At 39.5% G+C, this 20629-nt stretch overlaps 2 protein-coding genes and 2 pseudogenes across 2 annotated transcripts; 1 reads left to right on the top strand and 3 right to left on the bottom strand.

Annotated features, from left to right (window-relative positions):
* Positions 1-820: 820 nt before the first annotated feature.
* LOC102710783 (BRAP2 RING ZnF UBP domain-containing protein 1) lies at positions 821-4882 on the top strand. The gene is made up of 12 exons (XM_015836108.2): positions 821-1201; positions 1273-1388; positions 1471-1579; positions 1673-1787; positions 2344-2441; positions 2983-3089; positions 3286-3535; positions 3626-3679; positions 3839-3982; positions 4073-4137; positions 4466-4520; positions 4612-4882. The coding sequence occupies exons 1-12, from the start codon at positions 854-856 to the stop codon at positions 4768-4770; spliced, it is 1620 nt and encodes a 539-aa protein (XP_015691594.2). The 5' UTR covers positions 821-853; the 3' UTR covers positions 4771-4882.
* A 135-nt stretch (positions 4883-5017) lies between these two features.
* Positions 5018-5570, bottom strand: LOC121054226 (annotated as a pseudogene).
* Positions 5571-8072: 2502 nt separating this feature from the next.
* Positions 8073-11931, bottom strand: LOC102710492 (annotated as a pseudogene).
* Positions 11932-14669: 2738 nt separating this feature from the next.
* Positions 14670-18632, bottom strand: LOC102710203 (receptor-like protein 15). The gene is made up of 3 exons (XM_015836621.1): positions 18166-18632; positions 17898-18044; positions 14670-17135 (listed from the first exon to the last, which is right to left on the bottom strand). The coding sequence occupies exons 1-3, from the start codon at positions 18551-18553 to the stop codon at positions 15058-15060; spliced, it is 2613 nt and encodes an 870-aa protein (XP_015692107.2). The 5' UTR covers positions 18554-18632; the 3' UTR covers positions 14670-15057.
* Positions 18633-20629: the final 1997 nt, after the last annotated feature.

Raw genomic sequence — 20629 nt, 5'->3', positions numbered from 1 at the left:
TCAACAGTAGAAACTAAGCAATAGACCTCCGATCATCCTATTCCCATCCTTGAAACTTGCAGATTTCTGGAAGTTTGTTGAAGGCTTGAAATCCATTCGTCCATCAGAGTTAGCTCATCATCTCTCAGCAACACTTTCCACGTAGAAGACAGCAAATGTTTTATAAGGATTAGATGGATAACTTTTTTATATAAAATTTTCACATGAAATACACCATTAGGAGTTTGAAAAACTTACCAACAAAGATCCACAGTCCCTTATTAGAAAGGGTTAATTAGAACCATGTCATTATAATTTTTTCAGTTTCAAAACATACTATTATTATTCGATTAATTGTAAGGATGTCTTATAATTTTAGAACTATTCGAAATATGTCACTCCGTATACATTCAATGTTTTTTTAAAAAATTGGATCATATTGCCCTTATGTTGTTCACTACACCTCTTTAGGTGCAAAGGGCAATTTGGTCCAATTTTTTTTCTAATGGTATATCTTAAATAGTTCTAAAATTATAATGACATCCTTATAATTAGTTAGATAATAATGATATATTTCAAAACATGCAAAATTATAATGACATGAATCTAATTAACTCTATTAAAAAGAACGCAGCCATAACGTAGCTATAATTTAATTTTAGAGTTTTTCACCAAAAATTATTTCAACATTACCTTTTAGAACGCTAGAATTATATAATTTTTTATTTTTAAATTATTTTTTATTTACAAATATACGATTATATTTGTCGATGAAAAAAACAAATCATCGCACTTGCAGGCAGTGATCGCTACAGCCAGAACTACAAGACGGAGGGGAACGGCCCAGAAGGCCAGAAAAGCCCAGGAAGCAAACATGTTCAGCCTTCGGATCCAGTCCGTCGACTTCCCCGACGACGCGGCCACCGCCGTCGCCGCCGGCGAAGTCGGCAGCACCTCTCACCCTCTCTCCCCGCGCTCCGGCGAGCCGCTCCCCTCCACCACCACCGCCTCCGTAACGGTGCCTCTCGAGCTGCCCGGCGCGACCTCCGCGGCGCCCGCCCGGAACCCTAGGATCAACCATACCCGCGGCATCCTCCACCTCTACCGCTCTTCCTCCCCGTCGTCATCTACCGCCTCTTACGCTTCCGCCGTCGCCGCTACTCCATCCTCTTCCTCATCCGGACTTGCCGCCTCGCAGCTCGCCACCGATTGCCTACTCCCGGTAACCTATCTTCCTCTGTACCTTATTTCCGTTGCTGTGCATGCTTATGCCTCATTGCCTGCGTCTGTCAGCCATGGCGCGGCACGAGCCTCCTGGTGCTCGCCGTCCCGACACGCGTCACACCAGACGACTTCGTCCGCTTCTGCGGCCCCTACATCGAACATGCATCAGATATCAATGTTATCAGGTGAATTACCCTTCAACTTGAAGCAATTTGTGCTCGGCTCTGCCCGGGAAGCTATGATTTCACATATGTGCTGTGTCGTTAGGGATGATGGGGTGGAGGATCGGTATAGCGTGCTCGTGGAGTTTGAGGATCAGAAGAGTGCCGATGGGTTCTACTTGGACCTCAATGGTTGGAGGTTCTCGTCCTCGGAGGTTGCTGACATTATAATGTCTGTCTAGTACTCTGTTGCTGACCATGTGCAAAACTGCTGCTAATTTGGGACTCTTGCTTATTCCATGGTGTAGGTAGAGGTTTGCCATGTTCTGTTTATAGTTGCTGTGCAATATACACCATCCACCGAGCTAATGGTGACTCCACCGGTTGGATCTACTGAGCTGCCGACATGCCCTGTCTGTATTGGTGAGCTTTTTTCTGTTTTTGTCCTAGTATTTTTTTGTCATTCAACAACATCGAATTTGGATTTTGTGCTCAGTGATTTTGCTTTGTATCATCTCCACACTGGCTGGGAAGATTTCAATTGCAATCATTCCCTCTGATCAAGAGATTAGGCACTTCCCTTCTGAGGCACTACACCTGTGAAGTTGAGAAGCTCTGTGGACAGCAAATTTACATGTTCGCGGAGTCTTAATTGTACCATATCTATGTTAACCTTATTTGAAGGCACACGTTGCCTATCAATTTTGGTACCACATTTCTAAATGCTGTCTTTGGATGCTATTTTTCCAAGGTACCAATCGATTAATAAGCTTAAACAGGCAATGCAGATTGCATGATTCTAGTAAAGAACATGTCTTCATGTTTACGTATTTACTTCTATTGTTTAACTATATCCTGTAAATATGCATGGATATACACACTCCATCTGTTTCATGGGAAGAGTTTGTGTGCCTGTTTTAATGCATCATTTTCTTTTTTGTCATTGTTTCACCATCTTTTTATGTATGTTATTAATCAGAACGATTGGATCAAGACATCAGCGGAATTATGGCAGCCACTTGTGATCATTCATTCCAGTGTTCATGTGTTTCAATGTGGGTCAATTCATCTTGTCCGGTAATGATCATTCTGAAAATCATCATTTCCCAGGGAACAAAAAATCACTTGTTATTGCTATGATTCTATGCTTGTTTCCATTTCTACATGGTACTGATTTCGCCTCAGTTTTATAAACTTATAGTCTTGGCATCTTCTAACTTTTGAGTAATTCTCTATGGCACTGATTAATGGAGTAGTTTGAATTCCATACCGTGGTCAATAAAAAATGTGGCCATTTTGCAAGCGTGAAATTTTATATTTGTCCTTGCGTGAATTGCTAGAATACTCAGTAGGAACTTACCATTGTCAGAGTTCAGGATCATTGCAGAATATTATGTATTCACCCTCTATATTTATCTTGATGATTACTGAATGTTATGCACCTGTTTACCTGTGTCAGTGAATATTAAGAGACATTACTAGCCTCACCTGACTTATGGAGATAGGCTTGTATATGTGCAAATGCCTGCTTATACATACAGACATATTCTTGACACCACTATAACCATTACCAAGCTTCATCATGAGTTGTTTTTCATTCATTATATTTCCATTTCAGGTTTGTCAGTTTTGTCAGAAGCAGTCTAAGAATCCTACATGTTCTGTTTGTCAAACCTCTGGAAACCTCTGGATCTGTATAATATGTGGTTTTGTTGGATGCGGAAGGTATGCTACTGTCTACTAACTGTTTTTCTTTTCTCTTCTATCTGGACTCAACAAGTCAATAATCACTACACTACCTCATGAATACGAGCATTTTTCATGTCTTGTTGTAGTTAGTAATCTGGAATGAAAGAAATTTAATGGCATGATTACCTAATTGAACCCAACCAATCACTCTTTATTGCTTTGTTTGTTACAGGTATGAAGAAGGCCATGCAATTAGACACTGGAAAGACACTCAGCACTGCTATTCACTCGATTTGGAAACTCAACGTGTTTGGGATTATGTTGGTGACAGTTATGTCCACCGACTTAATCACTCCAAAAGCGATGCGAAGCACTCTAAATTCAAGTCAAAGTGTAAATATTCTGGTGACGACTGTGTAAACTGCTCCTGCAATGATGATGAAGATATTGGCAGTGCTATTTTCAGCAGCAAAGCAGAAACAGTAATAACTTGCAGATTCAATTATTTCAATTAATCTGTTGCACCATGTTACCAATCTGGTTCCTCAAATCACATGTCCTTCTAATAACAGATTGTGGATGAATACAACCGCCTTCTTGCTAGCCAACTTGAAACTCAGAGAGAGGTGCTTCCCTCATTTGTGCTTATCATTTGATGTCATGATCTATGTGTAGTTACAGACCTTGCTATATACTAGTAACTTTTATATAGAGTTTGTTGTATAATTTGCAATATATTTTTATATCTGATGTACTTATCTGCCTATGTTTGCTTATATTCCTAGTATTATGAGGCTCTGTTGTCAGAAGCTAAGAAAGAAAGGGAAGAACGCATTTCTGATGCTGTGGATAAAGCTGTAAATGATAAGATTCAGGAGATCCAACAAAAGTTTGAAAATGCAATGTTGGAGAAAAAGAAAGTTGCAGATGTGAGCATCTTAAATCATTATTCTTTCAGTTGTTTTTAAGCACAACCAGTGGGTTCTTTGATATAACTTGGTACTTTGCCTTTTCTGTAGATGAATGAAAAACTCACGAAGAGCCAGGACATATGGTGCCGGACACTAAAGGAAATAGAGGAAAGGTATGTTTGGACTCGTCATCCCCCTTCCACCGGAAAATGGAACCAGCTGTACTGCATTAGCCTCCATACTGCATTGAAGATGGCACAATGGAAGGTGTTGAATCGTGCTAATCTGTGGGGGAACATTATAATCTTATGCATGTGCACTTAATGGAAAATATTTTCTTTCATGCACTGTTTGTAGATAATCTGCTTGAGTCCTATCCTTTCCATTTAGGCAAAATTGGTATGTAGCACCCAAAATCCCAGTTTTTAGATCTATAGTTTTGCCTTCCTAGATCCACAAGTATCCCTTTCTTTTCTCATTTGCTAAATCTACATTTCACAGGGAGAGGGCTCAACTGAAGTTGAAAGACGATACAATTCGTGATCTAGAAGAACAGGTGCTAATTCTCCTTCCGCTTGTAAAAACTGGGCCTGTAGTTTGTACAAGGGCTATTTATTAGTTAACTTACCCTACACAATTTTCTGCAGATAAAAGATTTCAAATTTTCCATCAAGTTACAGAAGTCGATCGAGAAGAACGAAAATGCTGATGATCTCAAAGGAGGTTTGCTGGTGCCACTCCCAGTGGTTCCAGACTCAGGAACCAAAGGTAAAAGATCGTCAAGAACAAGCAAGAGGAGGAATTAGTACCTGCATTTGTTATACATATGTGACGGGCAATTTGGTTGGCTAGTCTCTGCCAATCAAGTACGATATGACACATTCACAACAAATAGAACGTGCAATATTATTCTACTACAAATAGCTGTTTCTAATCTGATGTATAGAAAATCTAACGAAGGATAGCATAGTCTACATTACACACAAACGTATGATGTCTCAGAGCTTTCTGGCAGTGTTACTGCTCAGGTAAACAAAGGAATTATTTCATGGGATATGGACTACATTTTGAGTATTACGGATCGCCCGTATGAATGGCAAAATGCGAATGCGACGGTGGCGCAGAATGCCGACACGAATGAGGCAGCACCGACGATGTAGAGGACTGGATCTTCGTAATCCTCTCCCGCATCATCTTTCGCCACAGGATCTGGGCTATGACTTGGGGAGCACATGCTGTTTCTCTGTGATGTATTGTGAAGGTCTGTGATGTATTGTGAAGGTCGTTATTGCCTATGTAACTGTTCATGCCGAATGAGCCCAGCTGACCATAGTAAGGTATGCACCCTGATAAGTTGTAAGCCACGGAGAATGCTCCCAACGACGTTAATTGAGTTAGCTGCCAAGGAATTGGTCCACTACTCAGGTTGTTGTGGGACAGGTCCAGGCATTCAACCTCCTTCATGCCGCCAAATGATGTTGGGATTTGACCAGTGAAGAAATTGTAGGATAGATTGAGGGACTTGATAAGTTGATATGGCTTAGATTCCCTAGCTGCCATGGAATCTCCCCTCCAGCATGTTTGCAGATAGGTCGATGCCGTACATCGAATTGATGAATCTGTTGTTATACTAATACATATACCCTTTTGTAGAGAAGGAGAAGCCTTGTAGGTCATAATTACTGATCGAGTAATTAATCAATCTAGTGTCAACAGAGACCACCAGCAAAATCTGTTCATCTTCGTCAACTTTGAAGGAGATATTACCGATGCATGCTGGTACCGAGCCTGATAGTTTGTTTTGTGAGAGGTCAACTATCCTCAAGTGTTGAAGTTCACATATGTATGGAGTGATTTGCCCTTCAAAATTATATCTGCCCAAGGAAAGTATTCTGATTTCCTGAAGATTTTGTACCCAACTCAGGTTGCCCGTGAACTGATTATGTCTGATATCAACAGCTATAAGATTGGGCATATTAAAAAAAAACATACGAGATATCTCCTGAGAGGGAGTTGTTAGATAGGTTAAGGAAACGAAGTGGCATTGGCATGGTATTACCGGTACAGTTTGCTATAGGCCCTGTTAAGTTGTTGTTTTTTTTTTTTTGCGGGGACTGTTAAGTTGTTGTTTGATAGATCCAAGAGGTCAATCCTCAAGTTGCATATATTGTAATGCATTTCACCGGATAAAGTATTGTCAGTAAGGTTCAAGACCGCTAAAGAAGGTACATGCCAAATGGAAATATCAAGTTTCCCGGACAGCTTGTTATCATGCAAATCTGATCAAACGTCAAACTTATCAGACTTTGTGGCATGCCCAAAAGATTTGTCTCGAGGTTTCTAGACAAGCTATAAAATATATTTTTTATTTATGTTTGAAAATTTCATCCAACATCTAATCAAACGTCTGACGTGACAGAAAAAATATGTCCGACGTGACAGAAAAAATTTTGATTTTCCGAATGAAAGGGGCCTGAAGCACTCGGGAGTCACGCGTACGAGTAATCTGTTGGAAAGCTGTGTGACTTATTACAGCACCTACTGCACTAGGTGCATTGGATGTACAACGCTATGATTTGCTTTTATTAGGCTTGAAACCACTGGAAATCTCGACCAGGACTTGGTGCGTGCACCACTGCTTTCCGCGGTACAAAAGCTTGACTAGCTACATTCAGGCCTGGTTTAGTGTCCAAATTTTTTTCTAAAAACATCACATCAAATCTTTATATACCTAAATAAAGCATTAAATATAGATAAATTAAAAAACTAATTGCACAATTACAGAAAAAATCTTAGAGACAAATTTTTAAGCCTAATTAGTACATGATTAGCCATAAGTGCTACAGTACCAACATATACTAATGACGGATTAATTAGGCTCAAAAGATTCATCTCGTAGTTTCTAGGCTAGCCGTGAAATTCGTTTTTTCATTCGTGTCAAAAACCCCTTCTGACATCTGATCAAATATTTGACATGATACTTCTTCCAAAAATTTTCTTAATCTAAACACCACCCCAGAATTTGTTGACTGGTGAGTCCATTCGACCTCTGCATTTCCTCGTCAAAGTCCTCAAGAATTCTCCGTGTCTTCGCCTCTTCAGGAGTGTAGGACACGACGTCCTGGTCCGGTAAAGTGGCCTAAGGCAGCGTTCAGTTTGATTTTTTTTAAAAAACATCATATCAATTTTTTTAATAAACATTTAAAGTATTAAACATAGTCTAATTATAAAACAAATTTCAAATTCTACCTGGAAACTGCGTGACAAATCTTTTGAGTCTAATTAATCCGTCGTTAGCACATGTTGGTTACTGTAGTACTTATGGCTAATCACGTCCTCATTAGGCTCAAAAGATTCGTCTCGTGATTTTCTCCGTAACTGTGTAATTAGTTTTAATGTTCATGTATATTTAATAATTTATTTAGGTGTTCAAAAATTCGATGCGATGTTTTTGGAAAAATATTTAGAAACTAAACAGGCCTAATTATCCATCTTCTTGTGGGCTCGCAGCTTGCGGGAAGAGATTTGTGGAACAATCGAGGAGTCAAAATCACATGCCGGGAAACTTAATATGAGACCCACCTGTTAATGATGGGCTGACCGACTCTTCTTAATTATTAGGCTCGCATCACCTGACCTTGTTACGGCCGTGCTCGAGTAGGAGGAAACCCTTAACTACAACATGAGTCCAATTCTTATCCTATATATATATATATATATATATATATATATATATATATATATATATATATATAAACTATATCTCTATACTTGCCATAAATTATAAATTTATGTATACCATGATTTTCTCAAAATATATATAATAGAACACACACCTACATGACGTCGAGGGGACCACTGGTAAAATTGCTATGCCCCCTCTCTTCGTCGATTGATTTTGCAGGTGACTCCTCGAAAATAGATAACACCTGTTAGAAGGGTGTTAAGGGGGCTATATGCAAAAACCCCTTTATCTCTCCAACACTCACGAGAGGCCACTTTGTAGGTGCCCCTGCTTCGGTTAAATCGTCTAGTAAGCAGACACCAAGGAGGCTGCATGAAAATGTGCCAAAGCCTTGTTGGCCATTCATCCTAGGGGCATCAACAGATGTGTTATATCGGCAAAGGCGGACCTAGAGGGTGGTCTCGGTGGTTCCGAGACCTATATATGGACATTGAGACCAAATTCTAAAACAAAATATGGACATCACATTCAAAATTACAGGTTCAAGAGTTTCAGAAGCTGTTGCTAAGTGGAGAACTAACCATTAGAAACGGGTGATTGTAAAGAGAGAAACTTGAAATTCTTAATTGCCACACCATAACACCTTCCGTGATGCAATAATTGCACGCCGTCCAAGTGGATGGAAAAACAAGAAAGCAACGGTGGTCCAATATGCCAAGACGAATGAGGCAGCACTGACTGCATAGAGCACTGGATCATCTGCCATACTATCTCTTCCTTCCGACGGCAAATTACCTTTTCCAGAATCCGGAGAGCATATGTTTCCCTTTGACATATTGTGAAGATTACTGTTTCCTTGGTAGCTGTCCATGGTGAACGAACTAAACTGACCAGAGTTTGGAATGCATCCTGATAAGTTGTTATATGCTACCAAGAACACCGCCAACGATGATAACCTAGTCAGCTGCCATGGAATCGATCCACTCAATTCATTGTGGGAAAGGTCCAAGCTTTCAGTCTCACTCATATTTGCAAAGCTTGCTGGGATTTGGCCAGTGAAGAAATTGTTGGACAGGTTGAGGGATTTTATATGGCTCAGATTTCCAAGCTCCCATGGAATTCCTCCTGACAGCATATTCCCAGATAGGTCGATGCCAGACATCAGACGGAAGAAGTTCAAACCATATGTGTATTGTGCCCCTTTTGTAGCAAAGGTGAAGACTCTTGGGTTATAAACACTTATGCTGGCCTCTGTCAAGAGTAAACCAAGTAGGTAGATACCATAGTATGGTGAAGGACTTGGAGTTGCCGTGTTGCTATCACAAGAGATGTTACCAACACAAGGTGGCAACGGACCTGAAAGTTTGTTATGTGAGAAATCAATTATTCTTGGGCACTTGAGTTTACACAAGTTTGGAGTTATTTGGCCTTCAAACTCATTCCAACCCAATGAAAGTATCTTAATGTTATCAAAATGCCTTAACCAATTGAGATTACCAGTCAACTTATTATATCTCATATCCAAAGCTATAAGGTTTGATGTGTTAAAAGTATCATCTGAGATGTCTCCTGACAAGGAATTCACAGACAGGTTAAGTGAACTTAAAGATGCACTGCTACATCTTGGTATAGACCCTGTTAAGTTGTTACCCGAAAGATCTAGAATTGATGCCAGGTTGCAGAGTTTTTTAGGGACATTGCCAGTTATTTTGTTGCCTGCAAGATTAAGTGCCACCAAATTAGTTAGATTCCAAAATGAGGTGTCAAGCTCACCAGACAGCTTGTTATCATGCAAATCCATGAATCTCAATTCTCCTGACAGATGACGAGGCAGTGTTCCTTCAAGTTTGTTTCTCGCTAGTTCTATTGCAAACCCAACAGACAAGTTTTTCATTCCACCAAGCACCAAACCTCCAAGGTGGTTACTTGAGGCCCTCAAGGCCCACAGCTCAGGAAAATCAGTGAGCACACAAGCTGGCATTTCACCAGAAAATTCATTGTTTGATAAGTCTAGATTTTGCATGCGGTTGATGTGGCATAATGAAATTGGTATTTGTCCAGAAAAATTATTGCCTGACAAATCCAGAGTTGATAAGCTTGGGAACATTGAGCTGAAGTTGGCTGGTAGCTTTCCTGCAATATGGTTGGTAGGTATAATGAAAGATTTTAGAGCTGTTTGGGGGTGCCATATTGGATCTAGAGATCCAGTTAGTGAGTTATTTCCAAGGTTTAGGTTGATCAGAGTTGCTTCCTTTGTAAACAGCCAGTTAGGCATACTTCCTGACAAGTTATTGTTGGACAAATCGAGCTCCTGTAAATGATGTTGTGTGCATAGAAAATGTGGCTCTGCAATAATGCCTTTGTCAAGATCACAACCAGATAGAGCTAACTTCTTCAGTTGGAACATAGGTACCCATCCAGGAAGATTTACATCGACAGCTAAATTAATATTCCCTGACAAGTCAATTTCTTCGAGTTTAGTGAGGTTCCCGCAGCCAAAAAAAGGAGACTCTACCAGTCAAATTGTTCTGGGAAAATCGAAGGCCCTTGAGAGACAAAGAAAGATTTGAAGATGGACTTATAGTGATAGGTCCCTCAAACAGATTTCTCGAGAGATCCAACCGTTCAATGTATGGAAGTAAAAATAAGAAAGTTGGGATGTTTCCACTGAATTTATTGGAATTCAAATGCAATTCTCGTAGGTTCCTGAGATATCCAAATGCTGCCCAAAGTATGAAAATTATTTTTTGAAGTAATAAGTATGAATATTGAGCATTTTTCTCATCCTTTAGAAGGTACCATAAGGTAACACTGTTTCCTATGTAAAATTTGACCATGAAGTACCAAATTTTACGTAGGAAACTGTGGTACATCATAGTACCTCCTCAAGGATGATAAAATTGCTCATGAGGTGTCACTGTTTTTTGGTATCAAATTTTACATAGAAAACAGTGATACCTCCTGATACCCCTCAAGGATGGGAAAATTGCTCATGAATATTATGAAACAGTCATAAGCAGGATCGTAGAAAATCCTCCCCAGATGTTATGATCAAGCAAGAAATGTTCATCTCCATACCTTGTTCAGTTGGAATAGTTCCACTCATGTTGTTGCTGTTGAGATTCAATACTTCCAATAATACCAGCTCTGAAGATGAGCTGATCGGAATTCCTTCCACTAATGAATTTGAAGAGAGATCCAGAATCCTAAGGCGAGGAAGTGTAAGCAATGACTTCGGAAGGCTTCCATTGAAGTTATTGCCGCTCAAATACAACTCCCGCAGATTTGTGAGGTTTCCTAGGACTGCATCAAGGTTGCAAATATAATCAATACAACAATGCTAGTTCTTTACTGAACAGTTTTATGCTGGTTCTAAATATTCATTTCTGTACCTCCAGTGGGAAGAACTCCTGAGATGTAGTTGGAGCTGACATCTAAGACTTCCAGTGAAACCATTTCCCCAAGAGGTGCAAGGATTGTCTCTGTCAACCAGTTGGAGCTGAGGTTGAGATGCTGTAGCTTGGGCAGCTTCACGCCTACCAAGCCTGTGATAATTTGTATCAAAATATTACTCATTGCAAAAACAAGCATCAATCTTTGTTTATTCAGAATGGACGTTGACCACATACCATCAGAATTTAGAGAGCTGGGATAAATACCGGACAAATCCAGGAACTGGAGCTCTGGGAATGAAGAGAAGACCGTCGTGTTGAAACTCCAAAACGCCTGAGAATCATACAGGTTTGAGAAGTAGAGATGTGATACTCGCCCAGTGCTGGTGCTGCAATTGACGCGCTCCCACGAGCAGCAGTCGCCGTCGGGGCCCCAAGAACGCCGCGCCGTGCCATTTGAGCTCGTCAGAGAAGAGCGGATGTCCATCAGCGCCGCTCTCTCCTCCACGAAGCAGCCACGGGCCATGTACATATCTGGATGCGTCAGACATAGGACAAGGAAGAAGAAGAAGAAGAAGAATCCCCATTGAACGACGCTGCTGCCCATCTTCAGTGAAGCTACTACGCCTTCAGCTTCAGGCCCTTATCCTGCGTTCTTTTCCTGCCGGGGCCGGAGAGAACTGAGAATGATCGATGCTGGATCGTGTGGTTTTATCGTTCTGCATTTCTCTTGGTTCCATGAACTTTTTTGACATCCTCATGCAAACACTTGTACTTTCGGGTCGTGACTTGTGAGTTGACACCAGCGACTCTAGCTCGTTGTTTCTGGAGTTTTGAAGCAGTCGGGAAAGCCAAGTGGGACGGCAGGAACGCGGAGATTTGTGTGTCGTGGGTCGTAACGTGAATGTTTTGCGCTCGGGGAGAAGGGAAACTTCTTCAGCTTTCTTCAACCCGTGGTATTATATTCGACCCCGCGTTCGGTGGCGAAACCCATATTCCTTTTTTCTCCTTGCGTATATTTTTTAAACGGTATTTTTACAAGATTATATATAAAAGTTGCTTGCCAACCAAACAAAAAAGTCATGGATAGATACACCAACGTCTTCCGACGAACATGACCTTGTGCTTTTCACATCATCAACCCGAGTCACAGTGGGAAATGGGCATAAGGCATCGTTTTGGAACTCCACTTGGAGTCTTGGAGAAGCTAACATTAATCTCACACGAAAGAAGACATAATCCGGTGGAAATAGACTACTTATGTAGAATACACCAGGAGATCAACATACCAAATGCAGTTTGTAGGCTTCATACCATTCAACACTGCAGCATGTGTGTGGAAGAACTGGACACCGGTAAAATGCAAATTCTTTGCATGACTTCTACCATAAAACTGAATTTAGACCACAGACCACCCGTAAAAACGTCAACGATTGAATGAATACTTTTGCCAGTCCTGCTTCTAGATTTGGAACGATGTCCTAAGCAAGGTAGGGCCGACTTCAATACATTTTACTTGTAGTAGAAATTTAATCCATACTGTTGATTTATTTTTATCGGATGGTTATGATTAAATTATACTACCGACAATATTATGTGTAGTAGAAATTTAAAGGGATAATATCATCCTTTTTATTGTGATCTTTATTGAAAAAAATAAAATTACAAAATACTACTAATTAATTAATTAACAAAGTAAAAAATAACTTTTTAAATCAACAGATAAGATTAATTCTACTGTTAGTATAATACTACGAGTAAAATCAAGAGACCCAACAAGGTAACAGGCCGCAACCTCAAATTGGATGATTATCGAGACCATCTTCCACTACAAGACTAGTGGACCAGTGCGGTCAAGGGAACACCAAAAGAGCTTAAAGGCGACGTCAAATCCTTGATCATCCTAGTTTCGTGGGAAATCTGGAAAAAAACATAACAACGTGGTGTTCAACAAAAAGGAGACATAAACAAGCTTATTAACTGAATAACTGATGAAATTGAGCTCTGGTGTAGCAGTGGTGCAAAGGGTCTCTCGATCCTTATGCCCAACCATCAAGGCAGCGATGGCGTGACTGTGACGTAGTCTAGAACCACCATAGGCGCCTTCTCAGGTCCGTCTGTACCATCTCCCCATTTCTTTCTTTCCTATAGCTCTGCTAGCTTTGCTGCAGGGTGCTTTGTAAGAATCTCGTAATTGTCTTCACCCCTCTTAATATAAATTCATCCCACTGGATTTTAAAAAAGATATTGTGATCTATTCCCTTAGCTTTCCAGTAGTATATGTTTTTTTTTCTGTTTAGCTTCCTGTGGCAGTGTTATACAGCTCGTAGCTAATGGTTTTTATGTGGTCCTTTTGACAGCAGGGTGGGATGACGGCTAATCTTTGTCTGAGGGGGAGTCTGTCTTTTTGGTTTACGAAAATTTCCTAAGTACCCCTAAAATTTTATTCAATCCATTCTATACTCCTAAATTTTATCTCATCCCTTACATAGACTTGAGTTTTTATTTTGATCATCTCTATATCATTTCCGTTAGTTGACAATTAGTTGACTTTTAAATATTTTTAAAATAACTATATTACCCCTCTCATACATGTGTGGTACCAACTCAATAAATTTTTATGTGAAAAATTAACTTATACTAAAATAAAAGGGATACAATCATTTAATGCAAACTTGACAAATAAAATTTAATATTTTTGATTTTTTAAAATTATATTAAATCCATACATTAGTTTTATCATAAAAATGAGAACTTAAACTATATGTTATTTAGGTTTAAATTTTTGGTAAGATGTACAAAATTCATCAAATTTGATTTGAAATGCATTTAAAAGTTTTAAATATGTTTTTTGTTTGTGATGAAATAATTTCATCTCCTTTGTTTTTTCGACAGATCTTTTTTCGCTGCATATTCGTTGAAAAGTAATTTTCAAATTTGATGCAGAGATTGATTGGTTTATAATAAATAGTTTTTGAATTTTTAGTGAAATTATGTTTTATTTTTTAAAATTCATAACAAATATTCAAAGTTACAGGCTCAAGAGTTTCAGAAGCTATTGCCAAGTGGAGAACTAACAATTAGAAACGGATCACTGAAATAAAAACTTGAAATTGCTAATTGCCACAACATAACACCTTCTCCTATTCAAGAGTTGCGTACTGTCCAAGTGGATGGAAAAACAAGAAAGCAATGGTGGTCCAAAATGCCAAGACGAATGATGCAGCTAGCAGTGACTGCATAGAGCACCAAATCTTGCCATACTGCCTCTTCCATCTGATTAGGGCTGTCAACCAAGCTCCAGCGAGCTGGCCTGTCCAGGCTCGAGCTTGATATAGGCTCGAGCCGAGCTCGAATCGAACTAGTAAACCTTCGAGCTCTTAGACAGGCTCGGCTCGAGCTCGGTTAGGCTCGAGCTCGGTTTGAGTATATGATATATATATTGATGATATTTGTAAATAAAAATAATAAGTTTAAGTCAACTATATTAAATAAATTATAAATAAGATTTAAAATTAATATATAATACTAAAAAAATTAATTTATCATTTAAATATATAATAATTTATTATTAATCTACTATTTTATCAAATAAACAATAAAAATAACATGTATATGTAAGCTCGTAATAAGCTTGAGCTTAGCTCAAGAAAGCTCGCGAGCTTCCGATAAGGCTCGGGCTCGGCTCGTTAGAAGCTCAAGTTGAGCTCGAACCGAGTCTGGAACGAGCCAAACTCGAGCAGCTTTCAAGCTTCGAGCTTTTTTGATAGCCCTACATCCGATGACAAACCACCTGCTCCTGAATCCGGAGAACATATGTTTCCTTTGACATATCGTGAAGATTACTGTTTCTTTGGTAGTTGTCCATGGTGAATGAACCAAACTGACCAGATTTTTTAGTGCATCCTGATAAGTTGTTATATGCCATAGAGAACACCGCCAATGGCCATAACCTACTCAGCTGCCATGGAATCGAGCCACTCAACTCATTGTAAGATGATGTCTGTTTAACAAACCTATCGCTCATTCGACATTTTGATGCTTCTGAATGTGATAGTAATCCAAAATGTCACAACGAACGAGACAGCGGTGACTGAGTAAACGATTGGGTCGTTTACCTTCTCATTTCCATCGTCTGGTAGTGAAGAACCTGACCCTGAACTGGGAGCACACCCACTCTCTTCTGATGCTGGGCGTAGGAGGTTGTTTCCTTGGTAGCTATAAGTATCAAATGAGCCGAACTGACCAGAATTTGGTATGCATCCTGATAAGTTGTTGTACATCACTGAAAATACAGACAGTGATGACAAACGAGTTAGCTGCCATGGTATTGCTCCACTCAGATTGTTGTGTGATAGGTCTAAGCTTTCTACTGAAATCATGTTTGCAAAGGTTGCTGGGATTAGTCCTGCAAAGAGATTGTAGGATAGATTGAGGGCCTTGATAGTTCCCAAATTTCCCAACTCCTGGGGAATTTGTCCAGATAACATGTTTGAAGATAAGTCGATGCCAGACATCCAGTTGATGAAATTACGTTTGTACATGTACATGTTGCCTTTAGTACGGAAGCTGAAGCCTCTTTGTTCGTAGCATCCGATGTAATTGAAAATTGGGTACGGGAAGCGATGCTCACAGATTAGTGACCAATAGGAGATACCAAATGGAGTGTGTCCAAATGAGAGATTTCCAATACATGGGGGCAATGGCCCTGACAGACTGTTGTTTGATAAATCAAGTATCCTTAAGGATTGGAGCTGACAAAGGCCAGGGGATATATGCCCTTCAAACTTGTTACTTCCCAGGGAAAGGTACTTAATTTTACCTAGATATTGTACCCATTCGATGTTTCCGGTGAATCGGTTGTGACTAAGATCCAAAGCCATGACGGTAGAGCTATTGAAGAAAGAAAACGGTTGCATATGGCCAGACAAAGAATTGCGAGACACGCTCAGGAATTCAAGCTCTAATGCAGTGCTACAGTGTGGTATAGCCCCTGAAAGGTGGTTGGAAGATAGATCTAAAAGCATAATTCTTGTCAAATTGCAAATACTTGGATGGATTTCACCGGTTAGACTATTGCCAGCAAGACTCAATGTGCATAAATTCGAAAGGTTCCATTGAGAAAAATCAAGTCTACCAGATAACTTATTATCATGCAAATCCAATGTCCCATTAGCATCGAAATCTGCTGTCAGATTGAGCGGCAGTGTTCCTTCAAATTCGTTGCTGTCAAGGAATAATTCCCATTTGATCGACAAATGATTCTTACCACCAAATATGGGGCCACCAAGTTTGTTCTTTGATACCTTCAATGTTTTCAGCATAGGATAATCAGTGAGCATGCAACTCGGCAATTCTCCTGAAAGGCTGTTATTTGAAAGGTCCAGGTATTCCATGCTACTAATGCTGCACAATGATGATGGTATCTCTCCAGAAATCGTATTGCTAGAAACATCAAGAAAGCTCATGTTTGGAAATACTGAACTGATGTTAGCTGGTAGATGTCCTGAGATACGGTTCATAGGAAGGCTGATAGCTTTGAGATTCACTTGAGGATACCAAATTGGGCCTAATGACCCTGTTAGTGAGTTATTTCCAAGATTAAGGTAAACTAATGTGGCTCTCTCTGTAAACAACCAATTGGGCATGCTCCCAGACAAGCTGTTGTTGGACAAATCAAGCACTTCTAGTTGATGCTGTGTTCTTAAGAAATGTGGTTCTGTAACAATGCTCTTATCAAGGTTGCAACCAGAGAGGACTAGCATTTTCAGCTGGAATGAAGGTGACCATGTGGGGAAGTTGACCACAACAACCAAATTAGCATTTCCTGAGACGTCTATCTTTTCAAGCTTGTGGAGGTTTCTCAGCCAGAAGAAGGAAAATTCACCGCTCAAATTATTCATGGAAAAATTGAACGTCTTAAACTCTGAAGTAATATTTGAAGATGAGGTCACAGGAATATTTCCATCAAAGAGATTTTGTGAGAGACTCAAGTGCTCAAGATGAGGAAGTAAAAATACTGATGAAGGGATGCTTCCATTGAGTCGATTGCTACTTATATCCAATTCTCGCAGGTTCTGGAGACATTCAAAAGCTGCAAAACATGTACATGAATGATCACTATAAACTGGACAAACAGCATACACAGTCAGGTCTTATTTGGTTTGGTTTCCTACCAAATTAAAATAAATTATTGGTAGTGCCAAATCTTAGACATGTTTTGAAAGTGCCAATGTTTTGGTAGAGTTTGTAGTATGAATTGTATTAGCTTTGGCAAATATTGGAACCAATCCAAATATCTAGCCGTTACTCCCTACGGTAAAAACTATTTGTCGTTTATGGTAATATTTAGTCAAACTTATAAAACTCCAACAAATAATTTTACATTTAAATAAATTTATAAAACCTAATAAGGTTATGATATTAGAGTTTTTTTCCCATCCTTAAGGAGGTAACATGAGATACTACTCTTTTGTATATAAAATTTGGTATCTTCTAGTACCTTTCTAGTACCTAAGGTACCAAGAGGTACTAAATTTAATATAGAAAACAGTGGTACCTCTTAGTACCTCCTCAAGGATGGTAAAATTGCTTATGATATTATGATAGTATTTTTCAAAAAGAATCTATGTATATCATTTGTCTTGTATTTAATCTAAACATTTAAGATATTATTGATAGTTGGAATTTTAAAAGTTTGACCAACTCTTATGCTAAATAATAAATATTGACATGATGGAGTACTATATTTGCAGTTGTCAAAATTTTGTTATGGCAAGTTTTTGCACGAAACCAAATAAGCACTTAATTTTTAAAAACCATGTCAGGAGTTACTAGGCAGTGTTTATTTTTGTACCTGAAGCTGGAAGTACTCCACTAATGCCAGTAAACTGAAGATGCAAGACCTCCAGCGACACCAATTTCCCAATAGATGCTGGGATAGTACCATTCAAGCAGTTGTTATTGAGCTTTAGATACCGAAGCTTGGTCAATCCTACTAAACCTGCCCAGAATTTTGCCGTTTACAAAATAAGCCTCTTATCAGTGGATCACACGTGCGAGCAATACATGGAAAACAAAAAGGAGAGAAAAAAAAATGCAACTGAGCTGTTGAGCATACTTACCATCCCAGCTCTGAAAAGTGCCATAGTTCATAGAGAAATCGAGGAGCTGAAGCTCACGGAATGCCGAAAAGGCGTCAGAATTGAGACCCATCCGACACTGACTTGGAGCTTGGTCGCCACCACCGATCAGCGACGCAAGGTAGAGATGGGTTATGCGCCGCGTGCTGCTGTCGCACACGACGCCTTCCCAGGCGCAGCAGTCATCGCTCCGTAGCCACGACGCAGGCGGCTTGCCATCATCGGTGGCCGTCGTGCCCAGCAGCGACGCCCGTATATCCAAGAGGGGAATCCTCTCCTCGTCGAGGCAACCATATGAGATGCCAAACGTGGACAGCAGAAACACGTGTAGTAGCAAAGATAAGGGCATCTGTGCAGAGGAGATGCTCATCTGATCGAGACCACGGTTCTGTTGAAGAGCGCAAGAATGCGAGGTGAGTTCTTCGCACTGCCGGCTGTCGCAGGTTAACCTAGGAGGCTAGGACTAACCCAGATTCCAAGCAAATTAACGCGGTTACATTGTGGTGGTGGGGCAGTGGGCGGATCACGGAGCGCAAATAGTGGTCGCGATCTGTACTTGCTGTGTGGCTCTCCCGTGTCTCACACGACGCGTGATGCTGAAAAATCAACGAAGGTTTATCCGGGGAACCACGATTTCAATTGCTAGTGTAACTGTAAGAGTGGTTGCAGACACATCATCGGTTGACGTTGACATACACCGCCGTGCTCACGCCGACCGCCGCCCGGACGTCGTTCACTGCGCCCTCTCAGCTTCTGGTGAACTGATCCTGGGCCGTCGTGGTCACGGCGAGCACCGCCATGGCCGTCACCACCGCAGCAAAGGCCACTCCTTTCTCCATTGGTAACGTACCTTGCTAGATCAGCAACATTGGCAATCGATCGACCGATTCTGATTTTAATTGTGACTTGGCCGTCGTGTTGTTGAATCCCTGTTCTTCTGATGTTGGATATGATTGTGTGTTGAAAATGCATAGACCTATCACATATGCTTGTGCTTCCTATACGTTGCTCGAAATTGATATAATAAGTCGTTGTGTTGTCAAAATTTTGTAAGATCATCTATAATGATTGTACCTATTGCATTCAGCTATTTCAAATCAATAATTTTGAATTTTATTAATTCAAGTTGAAATTATCGAATTTGAAATTATATATATCAAATTAACCTCAAATCTATCAAATAAAATTCAAATTTCAAAGTATATTAACTTACATGTCATTTATTGAATTTAGAACGTATATATCAAACTAACCTTAAATCTATCAAATAAATATCAAATTTCGAATTATATTAATTTAAGTTCAAATTTATCAAATTTGAAATTATATATATCAAACTAACACCAAATCTATCAAATATATTTCAACCTTTAATCCAATGTTTCTGAATAAAATATGTATATTTATTTCCTAAAAGTTAACATAAAATAGGGTCAAAAGAGCAAGGGTAAATTGGTCAAGTCGTCCTCCATTTAACACCGTTAAATAGTCTTCACGGAGCAAAGTCACTTAGCTGCTTCAATTTTAAAAAAGAGGGCCAAATCTACAAAGCTAAAAAAGTAGGGTCAAATCTGTAGTTCGCGTTCAAGTAGGATCAGATTTGTAATTGTCCCTTACAATTTACTTAGTCTTTTGAGATTATCTTCCGCTGTGGCTTGATGTGTTTCCGGTGGTGATATGAGAAAGATTTGATTGTCCACTGATTTTAGAGATTTTTTTTTCTAGTTTGAGTAAGACTGACTACATATAACTCGCAAGTCAGTTTTTTACCGACTTTAGATGGATGTTTAGCAATATATTATCTTATTTCAATCAAGCTATGATTTTGTACTACGTACCCATTCGATATGAAAACCTCTATAATTGACTTTTTAGAGTAAAGTCCAACATGAATTGTGTTAACTAAAATTTTTGAAGATGATAATTAATTTTTTAAATAAGTATCGGTAAAATTAGGTATCGGCGTGGATTATCCGTAACCTCCCCCCAATAACATGAACTAGTCAGGAGGGTCACGATCTGTAGAATGTAATTGTGTGCAACCATATCTCCCGTGAGCGTCATGCTGAAGAATCAGCCAAAGATTTATGCAACGAAGATTCAGTCAGCGAAACACGATTTCAATGGCTAGTGCAACCGTATATAGGTTAGAATGTTTTTATCTAAATAGTTTGGACTGCATATTCTTAGCAAAGTTTCACTTTAAACATCCTCAAAAGTCCGTTTTTCACTGTGAACTAGTTATTGGCGTGACATGTTAGATGGTGTGGCTCATATGACAACCAGATTACTAACCATCTCTCCATGTCCGACTTACATATAGGTCACCCAGTTTAAAGTGTAATATTTGGCAACAATACCTAGTCTAGAGGTGAAACATACAATTTAAGAGTGGTTTGCAATGAAACTTTGGTAAAAAATTGTACATAACATACACTTCACTCTT

Source organism: Oryza brachyantha, chromosome 4 (assembly GCF_000231095.2).
Source record: "Oryza brachyantha chromosome 4, ObraRS2, whole genome shotgun sequence".
NCBI classification, from domain to species: Eukaryota; Viridiplantae; Streptophyta; class Magnoliopsida; order Poales; family Poaceae; genus Oryza; species Oryza brachyantha.
The sequence above is the reverse complement of the archived record's forward strand: the minus strand, read 5'-3'. Positions and strand labels throughout refer to the sequence as shown.

Bases quoted from the DNA above. Each gene is read 5' to 3' on its own strand.
- LOC102710783 (XM_015836108.2), top strand. From the start codon at position 854: ATGTTCAGCCTTCGGATCCAGTCCGTCGACTTCCCCGACGACGCGGCC. The intron at 1,580-1,672 runs GTTGCTGACATT...TCCATGGTGTAG, and splicing joins GGAGGTTCTCGTCCTCGGAG to GTAGAGGTTTGCCATGTTCT. The intron at 2,442-2,982 runs GTAATGATCATT...TTTCCATTTCAG, and splicing joins GGGTCAATTCATCTTGTCCG to GTTTGTCAGTTTTGTCAGAA.
- LOC102710203 (XM_015836621.1), bottom strand. From the start codon at position 18,553: ATGAGCATCTCCTCTGCACAGATGCCCTTATCTTTGCTACTACACGTG. The intron at 18,045-18,165 runs GTAAGTATGCTC...AATTCTGGGCAG, and splicing joins CACTTTTCAGAGCTGGGATG to GTTTAGTAGGATTGACCAAG. The intron at 17,136-17,897 runs GTACAAAAATAA...CATGTTTTGCAG, and splicing joins TGGAGTACTTCCAGCTTCAG to CTTTTGAATGTCTCCAGAAC.